Here is an 18,794-nt window from a genome sequence, read left to right on the forward strand (position 1 = left end):
CGATAATTATCGGCGATAAATTTTTATCGCCTATCGTTATCGCTCAATTATTTTTTCAGTTATCGTTATCGCCAAAGGCAATATTTGATTATCGCCGATAATCGTCGATAAATTTTATTTCGAATCAACACACAAGTGGAAAGAGTGAAAGACCATGAAAAGTTATATTTTTACTAGCCACCTAGTTAATGAAACTAAAATTGAAACCAGTTCTTCTTCAGTGCCTGAAGTGTGTGTGCACAGGTCGTTGTCAAGGAAGGGGGCACGCCCCCCCCTGCAGCGACAGCCCTGACAACACAATAATTTTTAGAGTTGCAAATTGCAAAGCAATGAAATGCATGCAACAAATCTCTTGTTGTTTTGCTGCAATCGGTAATCGCGAGTGAATTTTAAAATTAAAATGTGAGCGCACAGGCGATATAGCTTCCTTTGAAGCGAAGCGAAAGAAATCGGCAAGTGGTTTGTGAAATGTGGAAGTGTCGCAATACGAGGCCGCTTTCAAGTAAGCATTGCAGCAGAAAGAGAACTCTGATTGCAGCATCGTGTATTTTACCGCACTTTTCAAGATCAAGACTGTGGAGAGTGGAGAATGGGATTTTATTGCATAGGCTTAGATTAGGGGCGTAGCAAGTTAAAAGTTGTTCCTGTTTAAAGTTAAAAAAAATTAGCCATGCAGTAAGTATCAAGTAGATATAGGCTATGTATGACCGTCGAAATAAGATGCAAGAACAATACAGTAGTCAGTAGGCCTATAGTGCAGTGCTCTCGCCAGAGCGAAAAAAGAAGGGAGTGGGGCACCTGCTCAAAGTGAGAGAGCACCAAAATGTTAACTTAATGAACAAGTCATAAAAAAGCCGGTCACATAATAAACGCCAAAAGTTTTTCGTCGTAACAAATAATAGCCTAGTGAATTTGAATGAGAAATCATTTAAAATTCAGCCAGAAAACTGGGGAAGCGCTGCAAACTCACTCAGTGGAATCCGAGGATCGGAAGCTCAGGGAGTTTATCAGAGAGTTTTTGGCATTAAATGGCTAATTTTAACATTGAAAAATCCGATATTGTTGTTCCGATATAAATTTCGTGTGGTTTGGAGGAATTTTTTTTATGAATTGAAGGGAGGATCTATCCAATATCACCATTGAACTGCCAAGGTTATGTTCAATGGTTATGTCCAACTGGTATCTGAAGGTAGGCTATAATTATAAGCACGGCGGTTACCTAAGTAGTTTGATTCTGGATCAAGAGGTTGAAGATTCGATACCCACTGCCGCTGTTGCGATTCTATTCATGCATAACTTACAAAAATTTTGTCCCTTTACAGTATATTATTTTCGATTTTTCGTCATGTTGATGAAAACAGTTCGTGCTGCATGGGATGGGGCAGCGCTAATCAAGAAAAAAAAATATCGTTATCGGTATATAATTTTATCGTTTATCGTTATCGCTTAACTTTTTTTTGATTTATCTTTTATCGTTATCGCTTTAGGTATTTTTCGTTTATCGATTATCGTTATCGCTTAACTTAAAAATGAGTTATCGCGCCCAACACTGATCCCGGCAATGAGTAGCCTAAGCACCCGGAGGCAAGTCTGGGAGACTTTCCCTGAAAATTTTGAAAAAGAAGACCTTGAAACTGCGCATTCTGAGAGTACTTTCAGCCTCAATCAACAATAAAAGTTGAGAAAAAACATTGATTCTGGTCACTGTAGTCTAAAAGTAAGATTTTCCGAATTTATTAAGAATTAACCCTAACCCTAAGAATTAACCATTACCCATTAACCCTAACCTTACGTTTTTTGAAAAGCTTTTGTACATCGCAAAAATTAATTTAAAGAAAGAAAAAATTGACTTCGATGGACGTCGAACCGATGTCCTCACGAAGATAAGGCAAAAGACGAAACCACTGAACCAAACACGCCAACGAAAAATGTTTGCATTCACACGGTATAAATACAAACTCTATGAGAAGAGACAGAAAGTTTGTGGGAAAAAAATTTTGCGACCGAGCCTGCGTCAGTGATTCAAAGCCTTTACACTACAAGTATGCGAAACTGCCAGGATTAAGCTCTGCAAGAAGCTTCCCCAGTCCGAGGATAAAGATTCAATCAATCAATCAGTGTAGTAAAAATGTAAGCTAGGCTAAGTAGGCCTGGTGTTGTGGTCGGGGTCTCGAGAAAAAGGACGCGAATCTAGCTCAAATAAGTTCGATGGCCACAAGTCCACAACTTTAGTGGAACTTTTGCATTCCTTGCGTAAATTGTCGGTCTGAGCTAAGGATGAGTTTATGTAGAGTTTCGTTGATCGTAGAAGCGGGTCGGGTCTGCTTGTCTGGCTTTTCGTTTAATTTTTTTTAACTCCCTGCTGATACCGATAGTGTTACTTTTTCATTAAAAAACTCAAATAACAGGCATGTATGGTTAGGCCTTTCTAAAATAAAAAATGTAGTGTTGGTATTGCAATCATATGCAAGATTTCTTTGACAAAATTTCGTCAAAATTTTGTCTTTAAAAATGCAAACAATTAACTAAAAACGAAATACCAGTTTTACCTAAAGGCAGGGTTGCCATCGACATGGATCCAAAAATATGGACAACCAAAAAGTTAGATTACCATTTAAAAAACGTTTTTGGAGATACTTTGTATTTATTCGAGCCGTGTCATATCATATCACATTCCATACTTTTTGCCAGAAACAATCTGCTCCAGCAACTTCTTGTTATCAGAAATTGCTTCATGGATCTCACGGCAGCTCAGTTATAGGTTTATCTTTACTTGTAGCTGAGATTTGACTGTCATTTTAATAAGTCTGTTCCTTTCCTTGGTCCACTGCGCCGAAACAAGAGAGAACACTCTTTCCACAAACGCATTGCTGACCGGAAGGGAGAAAATGATGCTAACCAGCATGTAGAGCAGCGGAAAAGAGTTATTTCCGGTAAAGATCTTCATCCACTTGGCTTCAGGTTCATCCTTCCTGAACACATCATCTGGAATCTTCTTGAGCAGAGCGTCAACAGCCGAGACCTCATCGAACAGCTCATCTTTCATTGCCATTAGTGGATCAACTTGCTTCGCCAACCTCTTGACTTCCTCGTACTCAATTGCTTGATCTTTCAGCAGGGTTTTCAAATGCTTGATCTTTAAGCAGGGCTTTGAGAGCTTTCAAATCGATACCACGTGTTGATACATTCCAAAGTAATGGTGTAGAACTCCTGGAAGCTCGCTTTGAGAACCTTAACATGCTCTTCATCGACTGCTCTTAGTAGTTCGTCTGATGTTGCTCCGAAAAACCCTGAATACTGGCGTTGCAATATATTGATCTTGAAGATTCAATTATCTCTGCCAGTTCTGGAAACAATGCAGTTGACTTTTGCAGGAGTAACAGTGGTTTATTGAAGAGCAAGAGAGCGCTGTGGAGGAATGATACGATGATCAGTGACTCTTCTGATTCAAAGACATCCTCCAATATTTTTGGTGGATGTTTCAGCAAAAGAAAATGCGCTTTGAGTGGTTCCCAGAAATCGATCATTCGCTCGAGTACAGCATCAAGTGTGGTCCATCGAGTCGGCGTGTGTGTTGGTAGAGTCGAGTAGTTGCTATCAACAGTGTGACCGCTTATCATTGCTGCCAAACCTACTTTTTTGTGCCATTTTCTCCGTTTACGAAATCATCTGCTCATTGAGATTATTCTCAGCAAACCTATCACGTGTAAATCACCGGGTTGTGATTTGGTTAGGTTCACAGGGTTGAAGAAGTTACCACTGCGGTAGATTACACTGCCACTTTGAATAGAAATAATCATGTACGTCACAAAACCTCCTTGTTCCCACGACAGTTCAAATGTGATGTAACAGATCAGTCTTTTTTGCATTGATTCAACGTCTACAGACAATCGAAGTGCTGTCTGGATTAACCACATTTCACCGAAAACAGAAACAAATCCGGCCAGCAACCATGTTGCCATTACATTGTTTTGGCAAGCATCTCTTCATTTAGTAGGCAACTTGATAGTGACGTTTGTCAGTCTCTTTTGTTGCATCGTAGCATTCACGAACAGATGCTTCAATCAATCGACCAAACATTCTTACCACATTGTGTCACAAAACCACGTCACCATAATATTGAAGTTTACTTGTAACTTCAAAACACCCTTCAATGCGTTGTTCAGCTGACATGCATGCAAAAAAACAGCGACGTTGGCTTGAAAATAGCATGTTCGTTATTCCGCTACGTTAGCTGCAGTATACTCATTGCAACAAAATTTTACAGTAATATGGTTTACGGAATCTCTCTCTGTATGTAGCATAGCTGACTCAGTTCTCGGTGAACAATTATGTTCCAGATGGATCGATCGCGTGCACCTTGCCAAAGTAGAGTGTTTAATGTAGATTGAAAATTATGCAGAAGTGTAAATCTTTGGCCTCCTCTTGACCGGTTTCTCGACATTTTACCACGTAAAAATAAATCTTCGAGTTTGCTTTTTCGTGTGATGTCGCCCATGAACTTACGGATTCGACCAAGAGTATTTCGAATGCAGACCGTTTGCTCTGGAGCAGAAATTAGTAATTTATTTTCGGAGTGGTTTAAATGCACGGTTATAATACAACATTTAGCCTACTAGCACTGAAGTAAACCGTAATTATAAACGTACTAGCGTACAGGCTAGTATAGAAGCTTGTGAGGAAAATTGAGAAATCATAGGCCTATGCGATAAATGCATCTGAAGTAAATTAAAATAGAGACGAACCAGAAGCTCATAAAGTATAGGAGTCGCGGATAAAATGCCTTATTGAGCTATTTACATTTGTAAAACTATAGCTTTTTATTAGCAGGCCTGCAAGTAGCAAAAAGTTGTCAAAAGTTATTAGTGTAAAAAAAAACTTTTCTTCGGAAATTTCGGCTGATCTTCTCACAACGATTGATGTTTACTTTCCCGAGCCTGTAAATTGAAAACAATAACTTTTTAACAAGTCACTTATTTGGGTCATTGCACATTTCTTCACTGACTACACTGAAACTACAACCTCAGTTTTTAGAAAAATGTGTATCTTCAAAAACATAGTTTTTCGTAATGTTTTGTAATATCATGAATTCGGAAACTCAATAGCCTCTTGCCCCAGCCTCACATATTATAGCCCCAAGCTTTTTACAAGCTTAAGCTGGGATTCGAACCAATATTGCATGATTTGACAGTGAGCGCTTTATTCTCTGCGCCACCTTACCGTTTTGAACAATCTTCCAAAGCCTAATTATAATTGGGAAATGTTCAAAAAAACATGTTGTAGGTTGGGAGTATTTTATACATTAAATTATTTTTTACAAATATTACGTTGATGCGCATGAGCGTGTAGACCAGCAGTTGCTGTCCCTACTTTCAAGTCATACTTCTGGCAATAGCACAAAATTTCATTATCCTGAAAAATATCTCGTTTCAAAAACACAAACATACTTGCAGGAAGTGGGGCCAGACATGTGCTGACCCCGTCTCCTGTGTAATTGTTCTTACACCGGCATCGTCCTTCACCGACCATCCTATTTGATCTTACACAAGAAGCGTCAGGATGACATTCCTGACGACACTGAACACCTTGAAAGTGTAATTTCAATATTAGTCTTTGTATTAAAAGCTATTCTTTGGTTTTCTAGATCTCTGCTTGCTATGTTTGACATGTGATATTTTCGCGGTGGTGGTCAAAAATAAAAACAAATTGAAATGAACGGTTACACTTACACTACAGATTAACTACTCTTACAACGTTTATTTTCAGTATGAAAATGATCGTGACCAACATACAGTAGTAACATTTGAAGTGATCGATGCCAGGTAGGCCAACAAACAAAAATGATATCGCCGCATTTTTCACTCTACAATCTCTAAAGACATTTGCGTTCCTACTCTTGTGTTGGTTTCAGTTTAGACTAGCCAACAAATCGTCTTTACAAAACAGGTTATTTTTCATAAATATAAAATATTACCGTATCAAAGAATAAAATTGCTAGGCTACATTACAATGCAAATATTGTATGTTAACCATTGCATGGATATACGCTAGGGTGGTCCCGAAAATTTTTTTTTAGAATTTGTTACAACCACCTTACCTTTTTTTTACATTGCCTAAAAGAAGTTAATGTGCAAAATTTGGTTAAAATTGAACAATGTTTAAAGGTGCCACAAAGCCATTTAATTTTTCTCTCAAGACACAATATAAAATAGTGTGGCTTATTAATTGTTTCTAAACCCTTCTGTACTATGTTATACTGTAATGTCATCACGACCTTAACAAATGTTTATTCCATGGGCATTGGGCCAGCTTTAACCAAGTTTTTTAGCCCAGCAACAACAGTTCTTTTTGTTGCATCTGGAAAGTTCTTGCGGTGATCTGCCATCACTTGAAGGAGGCATTGTCTTTGTTTCTCATCCTTTATCAGAACATGGATATACTCCTGAATTAGAGCCACTCCTCTCTCAGCTGTGTCGTTAAGCACTCGAAACTGTGCTGCTTTCTTTTTTCCTGCAATGTAACCATCATTTGACAGCCAACCATCATTTGACAGAAAATCTGTCGACAAATTCAGAGCTTTGAAGAACTGCATAGATTTTACTGAAACAAGGTCTTCTATCTCACTTGCTTCAATTTCTTCCATCTTCAAGCTGGCTTTCACGGCACGACTACTCTTTCCAGGCTTTTTAAGGTTCTTAACCATTCTTTGCTTCCTCTCTTCAGCAACACCATCATCAAAGAATGCAAATGCCACAACTTCTTCACTCAGGTACCAAAGATGGTTGAGGAATTTTCTGCATGTCACTTTGGAGACACTGCTGTTGATGGAGGCATAAGCTTTCAAACTCTTCAAGAAGGCCAGGTCATTGGCTGGTGCTGAAACTGCTACCGGTGCATCAAACCAGGCTCTGAAATACACCAACACTGCGAACAGAACAACTTCTTTTCAACCTTTCTTTTGCTTTGCTGTCAGCTTTACTTGTGCCCGGAACATCCAAATCTTGAGAGAATAAAGGACCTTACTCATCCACCGTGCTGTGTGGAAAGCTCCGGGCTTTCTGATAACCAAAACACCCTGATCTGGCAATTCATCAAAGAAGAGGATGATCAGTTCCAGAAATTCTCTGTAATCTTCTCTTGGTTGTTGTTTGCATAGATATTTCTTTGCAGACATCAACAAGGAATCATGTTCTAGTGCGATATAAATCTCCACTGAAGGTTCACTTGCTGCGGTTTCATAATCATCTTGCTTGAGATGTGGCCAGCGCGCTTGAAACTGCTTGAAAATCTCGATGTCAGGCCCTGATGACGGTCCCATTGCATTGTTGAATGCTGCACCTATCACTAGTTCAAAGATATGGTGCCGACACGGCAACCATAGAAGTTCCTTCTCTAGCTGGACCTCAAGAAGATGACATGCTCCATTCCTTTTTCCTGTGTTGCTGCTAGTTGTATCAAAACTCATTGCTACAACATTGTCTTTTAGTACCCAATCATTCAGGACTTCTTTGACTGCCAAAGCCATCGATTGTCCAGATCCACTTGTCAACTTTGGTACAGCAAGCAACTTTTCTGTATCATCATACGATACAATCACTGGTAACCTATCGTATTTGTCCAGACACCCTGCTGTGTTTGGGATTAGCTTTCCATCCCAATGCACAACAACCTTAACTCCCGGGTCAAGAATGTCAAGACTGAAATTGTCCTTACTGGAAATAGCAGCTTCTTGTCTTAGTGACCTTCTTGACTGACGGATAGTTTTTCGATTAATGGCCAATTCATCCACATCGTGGCCAAAACTTTGAGCTGTTGCAGCAATGATATGAACAGCTGCTCTGTCACTGACTTTGGTTCGGTCCAGAGCTTGTTCTAGTCCTGGAGAGATCACATTCTTCGCTCTAGCTGTAATTGTACATTTCCGTTTTTTTGGTGTCTTCACTTCTGAAGAACTGGACTGTTCACACTGTTCAGTATTTTCAGACTCTGATGACGATGTTGAGATATCTTCTTGATAACATGCTTGCACTGCAGAAGATGATACTTTTGCCTTTTCAGCTCGAGCTTGCTCCTCTTGTTTCCGCTTGACAGTTTGTGCTTCTTTCGCAGCAAGTTCGTGATCAACTGAATCTAGGAAACCTTTTCGTCCATCTCTTTGTGCCATTAGAAAAGCACGGTCTTCTTCAATAGTAGTCAGATCCAGTGCTTTCGCGTGTGCTATGTCAAACAGTTTGTCAAGATCGGCACTGAACTTTTCTTCTTTCTTCATCTGTGTATCTGTTCTCCTTAAAGCCGCCTTCTGGCGTCCTTTCCATTGTAGAAATAACTTTTCCAGTCTTTCTCTTGCATGTATTTCTGTGCATGTTATAATCCTGGCTCTCTCCCAGAATGGAATACACAATTTGATAACTTCTTTGCAACTTTCTTTGATGGTTACCTTCTCAATCTTGTGGAGATGGAAGAACACGCTAAGGACTTCCCTAGCAGAAGGAAGCTTTCTCCCAGACAGTTCCTTGGAAGTGGGACCAATCAACCAAACATAGTTGTCCTTTCTGGTTTTGGGCTTTGCACCACCGATAGACCTACTACTATTATTACTGTTGCTAGCCATCTGAAAAACATAGAAAGAAAAACGTTCACAAAGTACACTACGATCAGCGCTCATCGTTTAAGGACCCCTGAGTGCATGAAAGTTAACCTTCTGTCAGTCTATAAACTCCTCCTGCCTCTTCTTTTTCATAGAAGTAGCATATTCAATTTAGAACTGCAACTTGTTCGCTATGCTTGCTATCTTGCAAGTTCTTGGCTTCGCTTTCAAATTCTAGCCATCGAAGAAATTACGCAATACTCATTGATTTGGGTGTAAAAAGAATTTGCTTGAAGAGAAAAATTCTGCATTGGGGAATTTTAATTTCGAATCGGCAGTACCAAAAAAAATATTTCGAATCATTAGGGAATCGTATTAAATCGAAATACTGAAATAAGCACCCTTAACCCGATTTGCAACCTCGTGTGGCACCTCTAAATATTAACCAATTTTTCTGAAATTTAGCTTGTTACCTTCTTTTAGCCTATGTAAAAAAATTGTAGGGTGGTCGGAATGTTTCGAATAAAAAAAAATTTTCCCATACATTTCGGGACCACCCTAATATACGCCTATATGAAAAGGCTATTTATTTTACTGTCTGTTTCTTTAGTTATGTGAGATAGTCTATCTCTCTAGAGTGAACAATAAACATGTTTAGATTACATTGTGTTACGTTTTAAATAGCTTTATAATTCCAATCACCAATTTTTCGAACGTAAATGCAATAAGCACCTTACATCGCTAGCTCATCTGTATCGTCCTTGAAATATTTACGCTTGGTTGTTATCACTTGCCTGGCCTGAAACGTCTTGGTGCTCTGCAAGAATTCACTCCATCTCCTCTGTACGGACGGGGGCAAACACAACGATATTGGGTTGTGGCTCTACTTATTGGCGTACACGATGCTAAAGGGTGACACCTTTGTTGGCACAAATCTTCGTCGTCATCTGTTTGGTAAAAACGGAATTGTAAAAAACTTTAGAGTTAGATTGGTAATGTTGAGGACGGGACAGGGTTTAATCACAGAAGTATAACAGAAAAATCTCACCACAGAAAAATTTGACTCTTCATTACCTTTAACTCTCAATGATAAGAAGGAACCAATACCAAATAATGATGAATTTTCTTATTTACACTCATCAGAACACAGGAAGTAACCAAACAATGATGAAATTTCCTATCTTCACTCGTCAGAACACATTCTTTATTTTTTTTAATTTTGTCAGAACACATTGCTCACATTTGAAAAAGACGAATCAAATTTAATTTTTTATATACAGTAGAAAGCTGCGCTGATGACAACCATCAACGACTATCACCCACGGTTTAGGTTATTTTCACAGACAGCCATGGACGCTGGTAGATTTGTAAACAAAAATGTAAGGAAAATTATTTGTAAATAAATCTAATCCAACTTTGACTGAAATGTTCACAAAAAGTAATATTCCTTACGTTAGAAAATGTTTTGTTACAGTAACAAATAGTTCATAAAACGGCACAGTAGTTGCCGACATCTGATCTATAGGATAGATAAGATCATATCACAATTAGCATATTACTGAAAAACAGCATGACAAATCATGGCCGCCAACCACTACTGTAGCCTACAATGACGTTTACATTGATTAAAAGTTTATGAGCATAGTAGGCTATGTTGCGTTAATTATGAAAGTGTGGTATGGAAAGCTCATGATCTTGAACAATGGCGCATTGTATCCAACCCTCATTACGAGGAAGGAACATAATGGTGATGATATGATATTCAAAATGTATTTTCAACATTAAGTCATAGCAGTAGTAGTAGTATTATACCATACCACTGTATTTTAAAGAAGTTCTGCACACAAAAAATCCCGTTGAAAAATGTACAGGCAATGGAGTACGCGGAAGGGGTGCACGAGGCAATAACCTCTCTTTTCAAAACTGTCTTACACGATTAAATTTTAAACTAAGGATTTTGAATGGCAGCAGTCGAAAAAACTCTAAACTTCACTAAAAACATATTAAAGAATAAAATCATGGTCCCACACACTCCCATAGCCCAGGGTGCTATTAGCAAATGGACTTTTCTCTAAAAACGAAAATGTTTTTTTAAGAATTATGGCCCCCTTCAAGAAAATCCTGAAACTTTGTGGAAACTGTTTCAGCACACAAAAATACCGTGATTCGTTGAAGCATATTTTGCATGCTACCGTGTGTGATAGATAGTAAACTATAGCACTGGTGTGCAAACTATGGGCGCGAGTTTAAACGTCTTGGCATGCGGAATGGTCCCGGATTTTAAATAATGTGTGGCCCGCAAAACGATTTTCATTTATGTTTCAAGTTTGCAACGTTTGGTAGCCTAAGCATTGTTTTTTGTTTGACAACCCGACGAGTTCAACCAGTGTAAAATTATTCAAATTAGCCTAGGTAGGTGTGAGGTAGCAGCGTGGACATTCATTGTGTGCACATTCGTCATATTATTATAAAGCAAGTGAAGTCAGTCTGAACGTTAAATTAAAGATAACGTAAGCTCCTGATAACATCTATGGGCCACAATTTTGATACAGAGGTTACTTTTTAAAGCCATAAGCAGAGGACACCAAACAAAAACATTTAGAATAATGTAAAAGAAAACAAACATTTGCAAGCGTTTTCGGCTATAGCTTATTTCTAATATTTCAAATAACATATTGCTCATGAAAAAAATGCCAGAAGATAGATTGCACAGTAACATATGAAATTTATTTACTGGCATTTCTGGTAAACCTTTCACGAGAAAGCACCCTTTCTGATAAACCTTTGTACATCCCTTTTGCATTCAAGCACTTTTTGCCTCTTGCAGTGCGCCAAGTTTCAAGAACACTGCCCATCAGTTGCATAAATACTACCAGTCAAGCTAACGCACTGATACGCAACTCACCTGGGATACAAGTACATTGCTGATAAAAGCTATTTCCAATGCAGCGAGTTCCTGGTTGGCATGGTGGGTAACAAAACCTTGAAACTAAAAGCACAACGCTGGTTTAAATACTTTGATTAATTACTTTAAGTAGCAATTTTAAAGTTAATAATGATGTGTGAAAAGTGGCCTCAGCGAGGCAAAAAAACTGACCGTCCTTTCTAAGTGGTAGGCTACTTCCATTAAGCAAACATGTTTTGGTTTGTGCAGCCTTTAATGTGATTTGTTTTCATTCAAAAGCACTCTTTTCATTTTAAAATTTCTGCTTTGTAAATAATAAATAAAAATATGATATTGCTTAATGAATGGTAAACAAGATTATCTGAGTGCCGCGATGTTGCTTTCAGATGGATTATTTTTGCACTAATATCTTTGTAGATTTTTACAGCGGTTGATATGTTTTAAAATTACATCTAATCATTGAACTTTTTTTTCTAGAAACAAATCCGACATAAAAACAATGCGTGTAATTTTGATAGTAATTAATCAAGATGTGGTGACTGTGCTGAAATCCTTGTGTTAATAAATCATTTCTCTCTCGAGCACACTTTGCTGTTCGCGTTTTGTCGCTTCTACCTTTTTCTGGACCCCTGTTATGTTTTGGCAAGTAATATTGCTTTTTGCTTTGAAGGTCGGAAATAAGAAAACATGATGATGAATTTAAATCAAATGTAGTTATTACTATCTGAAGCCTTTACAAATTGTTTCACCTAACGGATCATCAGAAGGTCTTATTCAAATAGAATCTATTCTATTTGAATAAGAACTTCTGATGATCCGTTAGGTGAAACAATTTGTAAAGGCTTCAGATAGTAATAACTACATTTGATTTAATTCGCTCTGCTTTGCCTTTTTGCTTGGCATTGAGCACTTTTTGTAGTATTAATAGTTTTCATTGTTTTGATGATGAATTTATGTATTACTACTGCTGCTACGCTATGTCAATGCCGCGATAGTGCGATACTAAGCTATTGTAGGCTCTGCTTTCAGATTTGTCTCAAAACAAAATGACCATCAGTGTTAGCTATTTATATAATTACTGAACACAGTCAAGCATTTCAACACTAAATGTTATGATGGTCATGTATAGGCTACCGTACAGCAAAAAATGTCTAGCTTTACGTGGTTATAAAAGCAGCGTAGTATCCAGACGCATTTATGCATTTTGCAATTTCAACATTGGTCAATGGATATTATTTTTTGTTTTCCGTTGCTGAAAGGTATTATCCCCACAATAGGTTTCCTCTGTAAACTAATGTTAACAAGATGTTTTCTACTGAAAAATAAAACACTCATTGACATACAAAAAAAGCGATAGAGCAGCTTTGGTAGACAGTTTGCTTTGTTAAACCATCTACAAACAAAATAAAGTAACTTCAATGAATTTAACATATTTTATTACAAAAAGAAATATTACATAATTAGAAATAAACTCAAACGTTTTCGACACGTACTTGTGTCCTCATCAAGAATTACTTTAAATCTGCACTGTGCATAAAGTAAGAATTAAGTTTTATGATAAATTGGATCATGCACTATAGCTGTAACTAATTTTTATTTATGATATATTCATTTGTGTAATAAAATATGTTAAACCCGTTGAAGTTACTTTTTTTTGTCTGTTACTTTGTTTTGCCAAAAAAAATAATTAATTAATCTTGTAAATTATTCACAACCATTAAAACTGCTCCTTTGCAAACATTTTGTTTTCAACTAAGCTTGAAAGGTCGGGCTTCAATGGCATAGTGGCAACTCACATCATGGCATCTGAGTGACCGTCAGCGAGCTGGCTGCGTAATTCAGATTTATTAAGTTTTATGATGGAGAATTCCTGTTGGCAACGGTATGTGCTTCCTGACTGAGTAATCCAGAAACGAGCATTTCCCATATGAGCTAGAAAGATTTTCTTCCTCCAACCGAGAGTACATTTATCGTTCGATTGTTCCTGTTATACGTCTTACAGAACTTAATTTGATTTCAGATCGAAACATTCAAGCTGAAGCCCGTGTTTGTCGTTTCTTCTACTTCAATGATGAATGATTGATTAGGTCCTGAAAGCGCTTCGCAAAACTTTCACAAAGATCTTCGCAAACTTTAGAATACTTTGCAAAGTGTGGAATGAAATCCATCTTTCTTTTTGCCATAAATGAAGACATGTATTTAAATTGCATCGTTTCTCCAGCTGACAACTCTAACTGCACAGATTCAATTTACACTGAAAAGCTGTACTGCTTTGAATATTTCTAGAAGCAGTTGTTCACGCCTTGCAGTACAATACATAATCTGTGATGCGTTATATCAACTAATAAGATGAGGTCTAACATCCATGGATGGTCTGATGAGTATATTAAAATACCTTTACCATTTTCAGTAGATAATGTAGGATATTTCTCTTGCAAAGTTCAATGTCAAAAGCGATTGATTTGCTGTCTGGGTTATTTAGTTCTCTCTTCACAACGATAAATTTCCAGAGAGCAAATCAACCATTTTTTACATTTATTCAACGTTGCAGACGTAAAATCAACGTAAAAAACGGTTGGTTTGTTATTTTGGGTCTACACTGTCAGTTTTAAGTGATCAAGCCCATGTCAGGGATCAAAACGCATAGGCTTACGCTTTCCACGTTTAGTCTTTTTTTGTTGTTAATTTCTTTTTCGGGAAGCTGTGCTTCATACTAATGACAATGATGCGTTTGGCCAGTAATGGCATTGCTTGCGAAGTGAGTTTTAGGCTGTTAACAATGTAGGCAAGTTAAAATATCCAAAAAAAACTCTGTATTGTTAACATTTCTTTACATTTTAAGTTCAACAAGTCGCCAAGCGATAAAACCTCCACTAGGTTAGGACATAAGATTTATCATTTGGTACAGTCAGAAGTTTGGTGTTAGAGTTTAGATTACGTTATTGTTTGATTTGGATTATGCTGTTCTTACGATAAAAGCATAATATGTAGTCTACCAATTTTCCAGACTTAAATTTAGTTTTAAATAGAATTGTAATAGCATCTATTAAAAAACGTTGAGCTGAGATAGTGTATCTTTTTGCTACTTTTTATTTTATTTCTGTAAAATTTTACCTGACTTCAAAATGAATTTTTTTGTGCAATATTGTGTCACTAAATCTCCTTTGACGAAGCTTCAATTAACAAAGTTTACCTAATTGCATATCGTGATATTTTTCCGCCAACTTACCATCAGGAGAAATTCCGGTGAGGAAAAACAGCTGCCGATCGTAAAAGTTTCTGCAAAACGGTGGATTCGTATCTGCAAACCTGCTACAAATGAAACGGACTGTTAACTGTCTCGTGAAAGACAGGCTGCCTCCAAGAACAAGCTGTTGAAGGACGCCTCCTTGTATCATTCCTGCGAAAGGGTTTCCAGTATTAAGTATGGTATTGAACGTTTCAATGCCTGACAGTAAATTGACACATTGTGGATACGAGAATTGCTGTAAAGCTGTGGCAGTAATTATCAAATCACTCGGGTTTTGATAAATGGGGGGCTGACACCTTACACCAGCGTAAAAAATACTAACAGTAATCAAAAATAAAATAATTTTGGCCATACTGTTCTGCTGATGCGTCTCTGCAAGAAAACAATACAAAAATATCTCAATCACAATTACATTAAGACAAAAAGACTGTTTACCTAAATGTTCAAGATGTTTGTAAAAAAGTTGTTTAACATTGACCTAGGTAGCCTACGTATGGAGAGTAAGGTTAATTGAAACCAAGGCTGGGCTATCGGATCAAAGTAGGCTGTCCCACTATGATTTCGCCCCGTAGCCTAATGTACAGTAGAGCTATTCGATTTCTTTTTTGTTACGGTTTTACACTAAGGTGGAGCTGTTCTTTTAATTTTTGGATAAAGTCTATGTCAAAATAAAGCTTAATTTTTTTACTTATTATTTTATCAACAGTCGCCTGGCGATAAACGAAATTTATTCTTATACCTTTAAAGTGGAGACATTTTATTAATTATTTTATTCCGTAAAGCTTGAATAAGTTTAGGTTGTCAGGTTTTGCAAACTGTTTCTATAAACACTTATAAAATATACAAGAAACTTTTTTTTCACGGAAAAGGGTTTCCTCTTGAGAAATTTTTTCTGCTTTCTAGTTCAAATACTATTACATGGCTACAACAACCTACGATTTACAAAACAGATTTGTTTGATGTCATCGCCCAACTTTTTAAAGAAAAAAAGCATTTATTCTGCAAAGGTGGTAGTGGATACTTCTGAACTGACTAACCTAAAGCGAGCTGTTGAAAACAGCTTGAAAAGAAACTTATTTTCCAGTGCCCAAAGCCACAGCTATTAAATTAATAAACCTTTTAAACTTCTCGCTGTTGGGAACTGCATTTTATCTTAAGTAATGGAAACTTTGATTGCACCTTTTATAGACTTGCTTTGCGGCGTAAAGAAAAAAAGAATTTATCACAGGCATGTATGGGCACCAATATGATTCTTGAATAAATTGTTGGTTCACTTAAAATAGATATGGCAAAGGTCTTTATCTAATAATGCAGTTGCAATAAAATATTGTTATGTGCCAGTGCCACGTTATGTGAGTGCACGTAAGCACTAAATTGATTTTGACATCATCACGTTTAACGCCTTATTGAGAAAGAAAATGCTTTCATTTATAGTGTTGTATTAACTCCGGTAACAGTCTGATAACGTGCTTAATGGCTTCTGACGGTTTACTTCAAACATTATCAGCAAACTTTTTTCTTAATCACCAATTTACTGCTCTGTCTGGTTTGCTTGTTTTGTCTTTTTTGTATGTTTACTTTGGACAATTTTTTGTGTTCAATGAAACTCAAATAGAATAATATTGTAATATGACCATAAAACGGATTTCAACAAAAAAATATGTTTCAATTGTACGCAGTCCGTCTAAATAGGCTCAATAGATCCTTTATTGTGAACTCAAATTCGGCACAACTTGTAAAATGTAGGTCCACACTTAATGTAAAAATTTATTTCAAGCTAAAAATGAGCCTAAATGTTGAATGAATATCCTAAATGAGTCAAATTTGCATTGGAATTAATAGTTCTATCGACCTACCGCTGTACCCAACCATTAATCCAATGACAGGAGCCTAGATTATACATCTGCAGCGACTGCGTTTGGAGAATGTTTCTTTTCAGTCAGTTGTTGCTTGGTTCAACTGCGCACCAAAGCACGCGGTTGTGCGTCTTGGCAAGCGACTTCATGGCACAATATTAGTCTGTCAAATTAGCAGAAACTGACATGGCGGAACCTTTCGCTGATTCCAGCTGTCTGTTTGGTTGCATCTATAGTCCAATCGCATTGTACAGTAGGGTATAGGTTGTCACAATGGTGCAAACTTTCATGCCTGGACTCAAGCCTGGGTGTAGATTCCAAGCGTTTAATGCAGTTTATCTTCAACGTGTTTACACAACACGTAAACACGTTACATTTTTTAGCTAGCAAACTTCACTTTTGCAAGACTTGAAATTGTTTTTAACTTTTTTATGAACTAGGCCTACGGTACACCATAGAGATTGTATCATTGATGAACATACAAAAAAGATTTTGATCTGATAAAATTCTTGGTTCACTTCAAGCCATCATAAAATATACTAAAACATGCTTAAGATATTCAAAGACATTCACAGACTTATTTTAGTTGTATTATAATATACCGTTCATAGTATGCTTTTCGTTTAATGACCAGCAAAAAAATAGTTAAACTACAAGTTTGCACAACCTATTGTAAATCGTTTCATCGTCTTTTGATGTTCATTAAAGGCAAAAGATTTTTTGGCTGAAATTGTTACCTAGCCTGTCATTTTAGCCTCGGGACAAGGCATTTGATTTCCGACTAGCACAAGGTGTCTCTATCGTTAAACTTTAGAGCTTCTCTCCATCTCGTGATATCTCCGCTACGACGACAACGACCAAATGAACCAAAGAGAGACTCCCATCTTGTTAAATGCGTAAACAAACCGATATATTCGAATGAAGAACAAGGCTTGCACACTTTTGGTGCAAATCATTGTTTTCGTTGTGTATTTCTGGAAGATCCAATTATTATCGTTGTTGCATACAAGACGATATACTACTGTAAACTATATGTGTTCTGTAAATCTTGCAAAGTCCGACAAAATTTAAAAAAATTTTTAATGTTGTATAAAGAAGTAACCATTTGTTAATTTTATCTTTCCTTTTTCTTTGTGACGATCAAAAAGTTTGTTTCGTGTGGTAATCGGGGTTGCATTTGTAAAATAAAAATCGTTGTTTTAGTTTTGTTTTTGATACAGGAGAAGACGGGCAAAACAAACAAAAACTTGATTATTTCATCAAATTTAGCTTAAATTTAATAATTTTCATGTCAATCAAATGTTTTCTGTAATGACTTCATCAATGGTTAGCCTACTCACTGTAAAATGACATTGCTAGCGTTAAAGTCAGACATAAATCCAAAAATTAATTTTTAAAAAGTGTTTTGCTTTGCTCGTCTCTGGGGCAAGGTGTTGGTAAGGTGTCCCGCTTTGGCCCAAGTGTATTTTCTTTTAGTTTTCCTTTGTTTAAAATGTTACATGGATTCTCATACTTTGGGCATGTGTTAAAGCATTGGTTCTCAACCGCCGGTTCGTAAAAGATCGTGATTTTTTGCTAAGCTCATATTAATATGGAATCATAAGCATTGCAAAGTTGTTACCTGACTATAAAACTCATTCTACGCTTGGCCAATTCACATCTGTACAACTGATACAACCTCACTCTCACTGATAGCGTGAAATTGTTCAATAAGAAAGGTTAACATTTTGATGACCTAAAATTTGTGCCGCTTGTTTGTTTTGTTTTTACATAAATAGCGTGTGTGTAGCTGCCTAAACAATTTGAAATACAATGTTTCTAAATAGGAAGTTTTGTCCCTAATTCGGGCAGAGTTCAAGGTTATTTGGCACAAAAATTTAGAATTGTAGGAATTGGAACCCGGAGATGGGGAGAAATATAAAGCCTTAAATGAAAATTCGCCACAACCGAAACTTGTCAGGATAAAGATCTTATTTCTTCAAAATTATGTGATAATGATGAGAAAACAACGCTTCGGAATGGAATAAATGCTTTTTTTAGAAAGAAACTAAAAGTTGATAAAAGTACACTAGAAGCCAATCTGAGCATTGTGGGTCAACACTTGAAAGAATTGGTTAATAATTTTGATTATGATTTTGTGGGGCATGAACATCCTCGACATCGAAACCTTTGAATCAACAATTCATTTATCGAAGA

General features: G+C 36.9%; 1 protein-coding gene across 2 annotated transcripts; it reads right to left on the reverse strand.

The window, feature by feature from the left end:
* Positions 1-4,027: 4,027 nt before the first annotated feature.
* LOC145785643 (uncharacterized) lies at positions 4,028-15,877 on the reverse strand. Of its 2 annotated transcripts, none has more exons than XM_082597326.1 (6): positions 15,780-15,877; positions 14,722-14,892; positions 11,493-11,576; positions 9,382-9,534; positions 5,448-5,585; positions 4,028-4,937 (listed from the first exon to the last, which is right to left on the reverse strand). In XM_082597326.1, exons 2-6 carry the CDS (start codon positions 14,888-14,890, stop codon positions 4,924-4,926), a joined length of 558 nt encoding a protein of 185 aa, XP_082453452.1. In that variant the 5' UTR covers positions 14,891-14,892; positions 15,780-15,877; the 3' UTR covers positions 4,028-4,923. The 2 variants fall into 2 exon arrangements, with proteins under 2 accessions (XP_082453452.1, XP_082453451.1); XM_082597325.1 differs by lacking the exon at positions 15,780-15,877 and adding an exon at positions 15,178-15,243 and having other exon boundaries at positions 4,029-4,937.
* Between the last annotated feature and the right edge of the window lie 2,917 nt (positions 15,878-18,794).

Source organism: Aplidium turbinatum, chromosome 16 (genome assembly GCF_918807975.1).
Source record: "Aplidium turbinatum chromosome 16, kaAplTurb1.1, whole genome shotgun sequence".
Taxonomy (NCBI): domain Eukaryota; kingdom Metazoa; phylum Chordata; class Ascidiacea; order Aplousobranchia; family Polyclinidae; genus Aplidium; species Aplidium turbinatum.

Coding starts and splice junctions, on each gene's coding strand:
- LOC145785643 (XM_082597326.1), bottom strand. CDS start 14,890: ATGATACAAGGAGGCGTCCTTCAACAGCTTGTTCTTGGAGGCAGCCTG. Junction 11,577..14,721: donor CACCGGAATTTCTCCTGATG/GTAAGTTGGCGG, acceptor TTGTGCTTTTAG/TTTCAAGGTTTTGTTACCCA. Junction 5,586..9,381: donor ACCAAGACGTTTCAGGCCAG/GCAAGTGATAAC, acceptor TACACTTTCAAG/GTGTTCAGTGTCGTCAGGAA.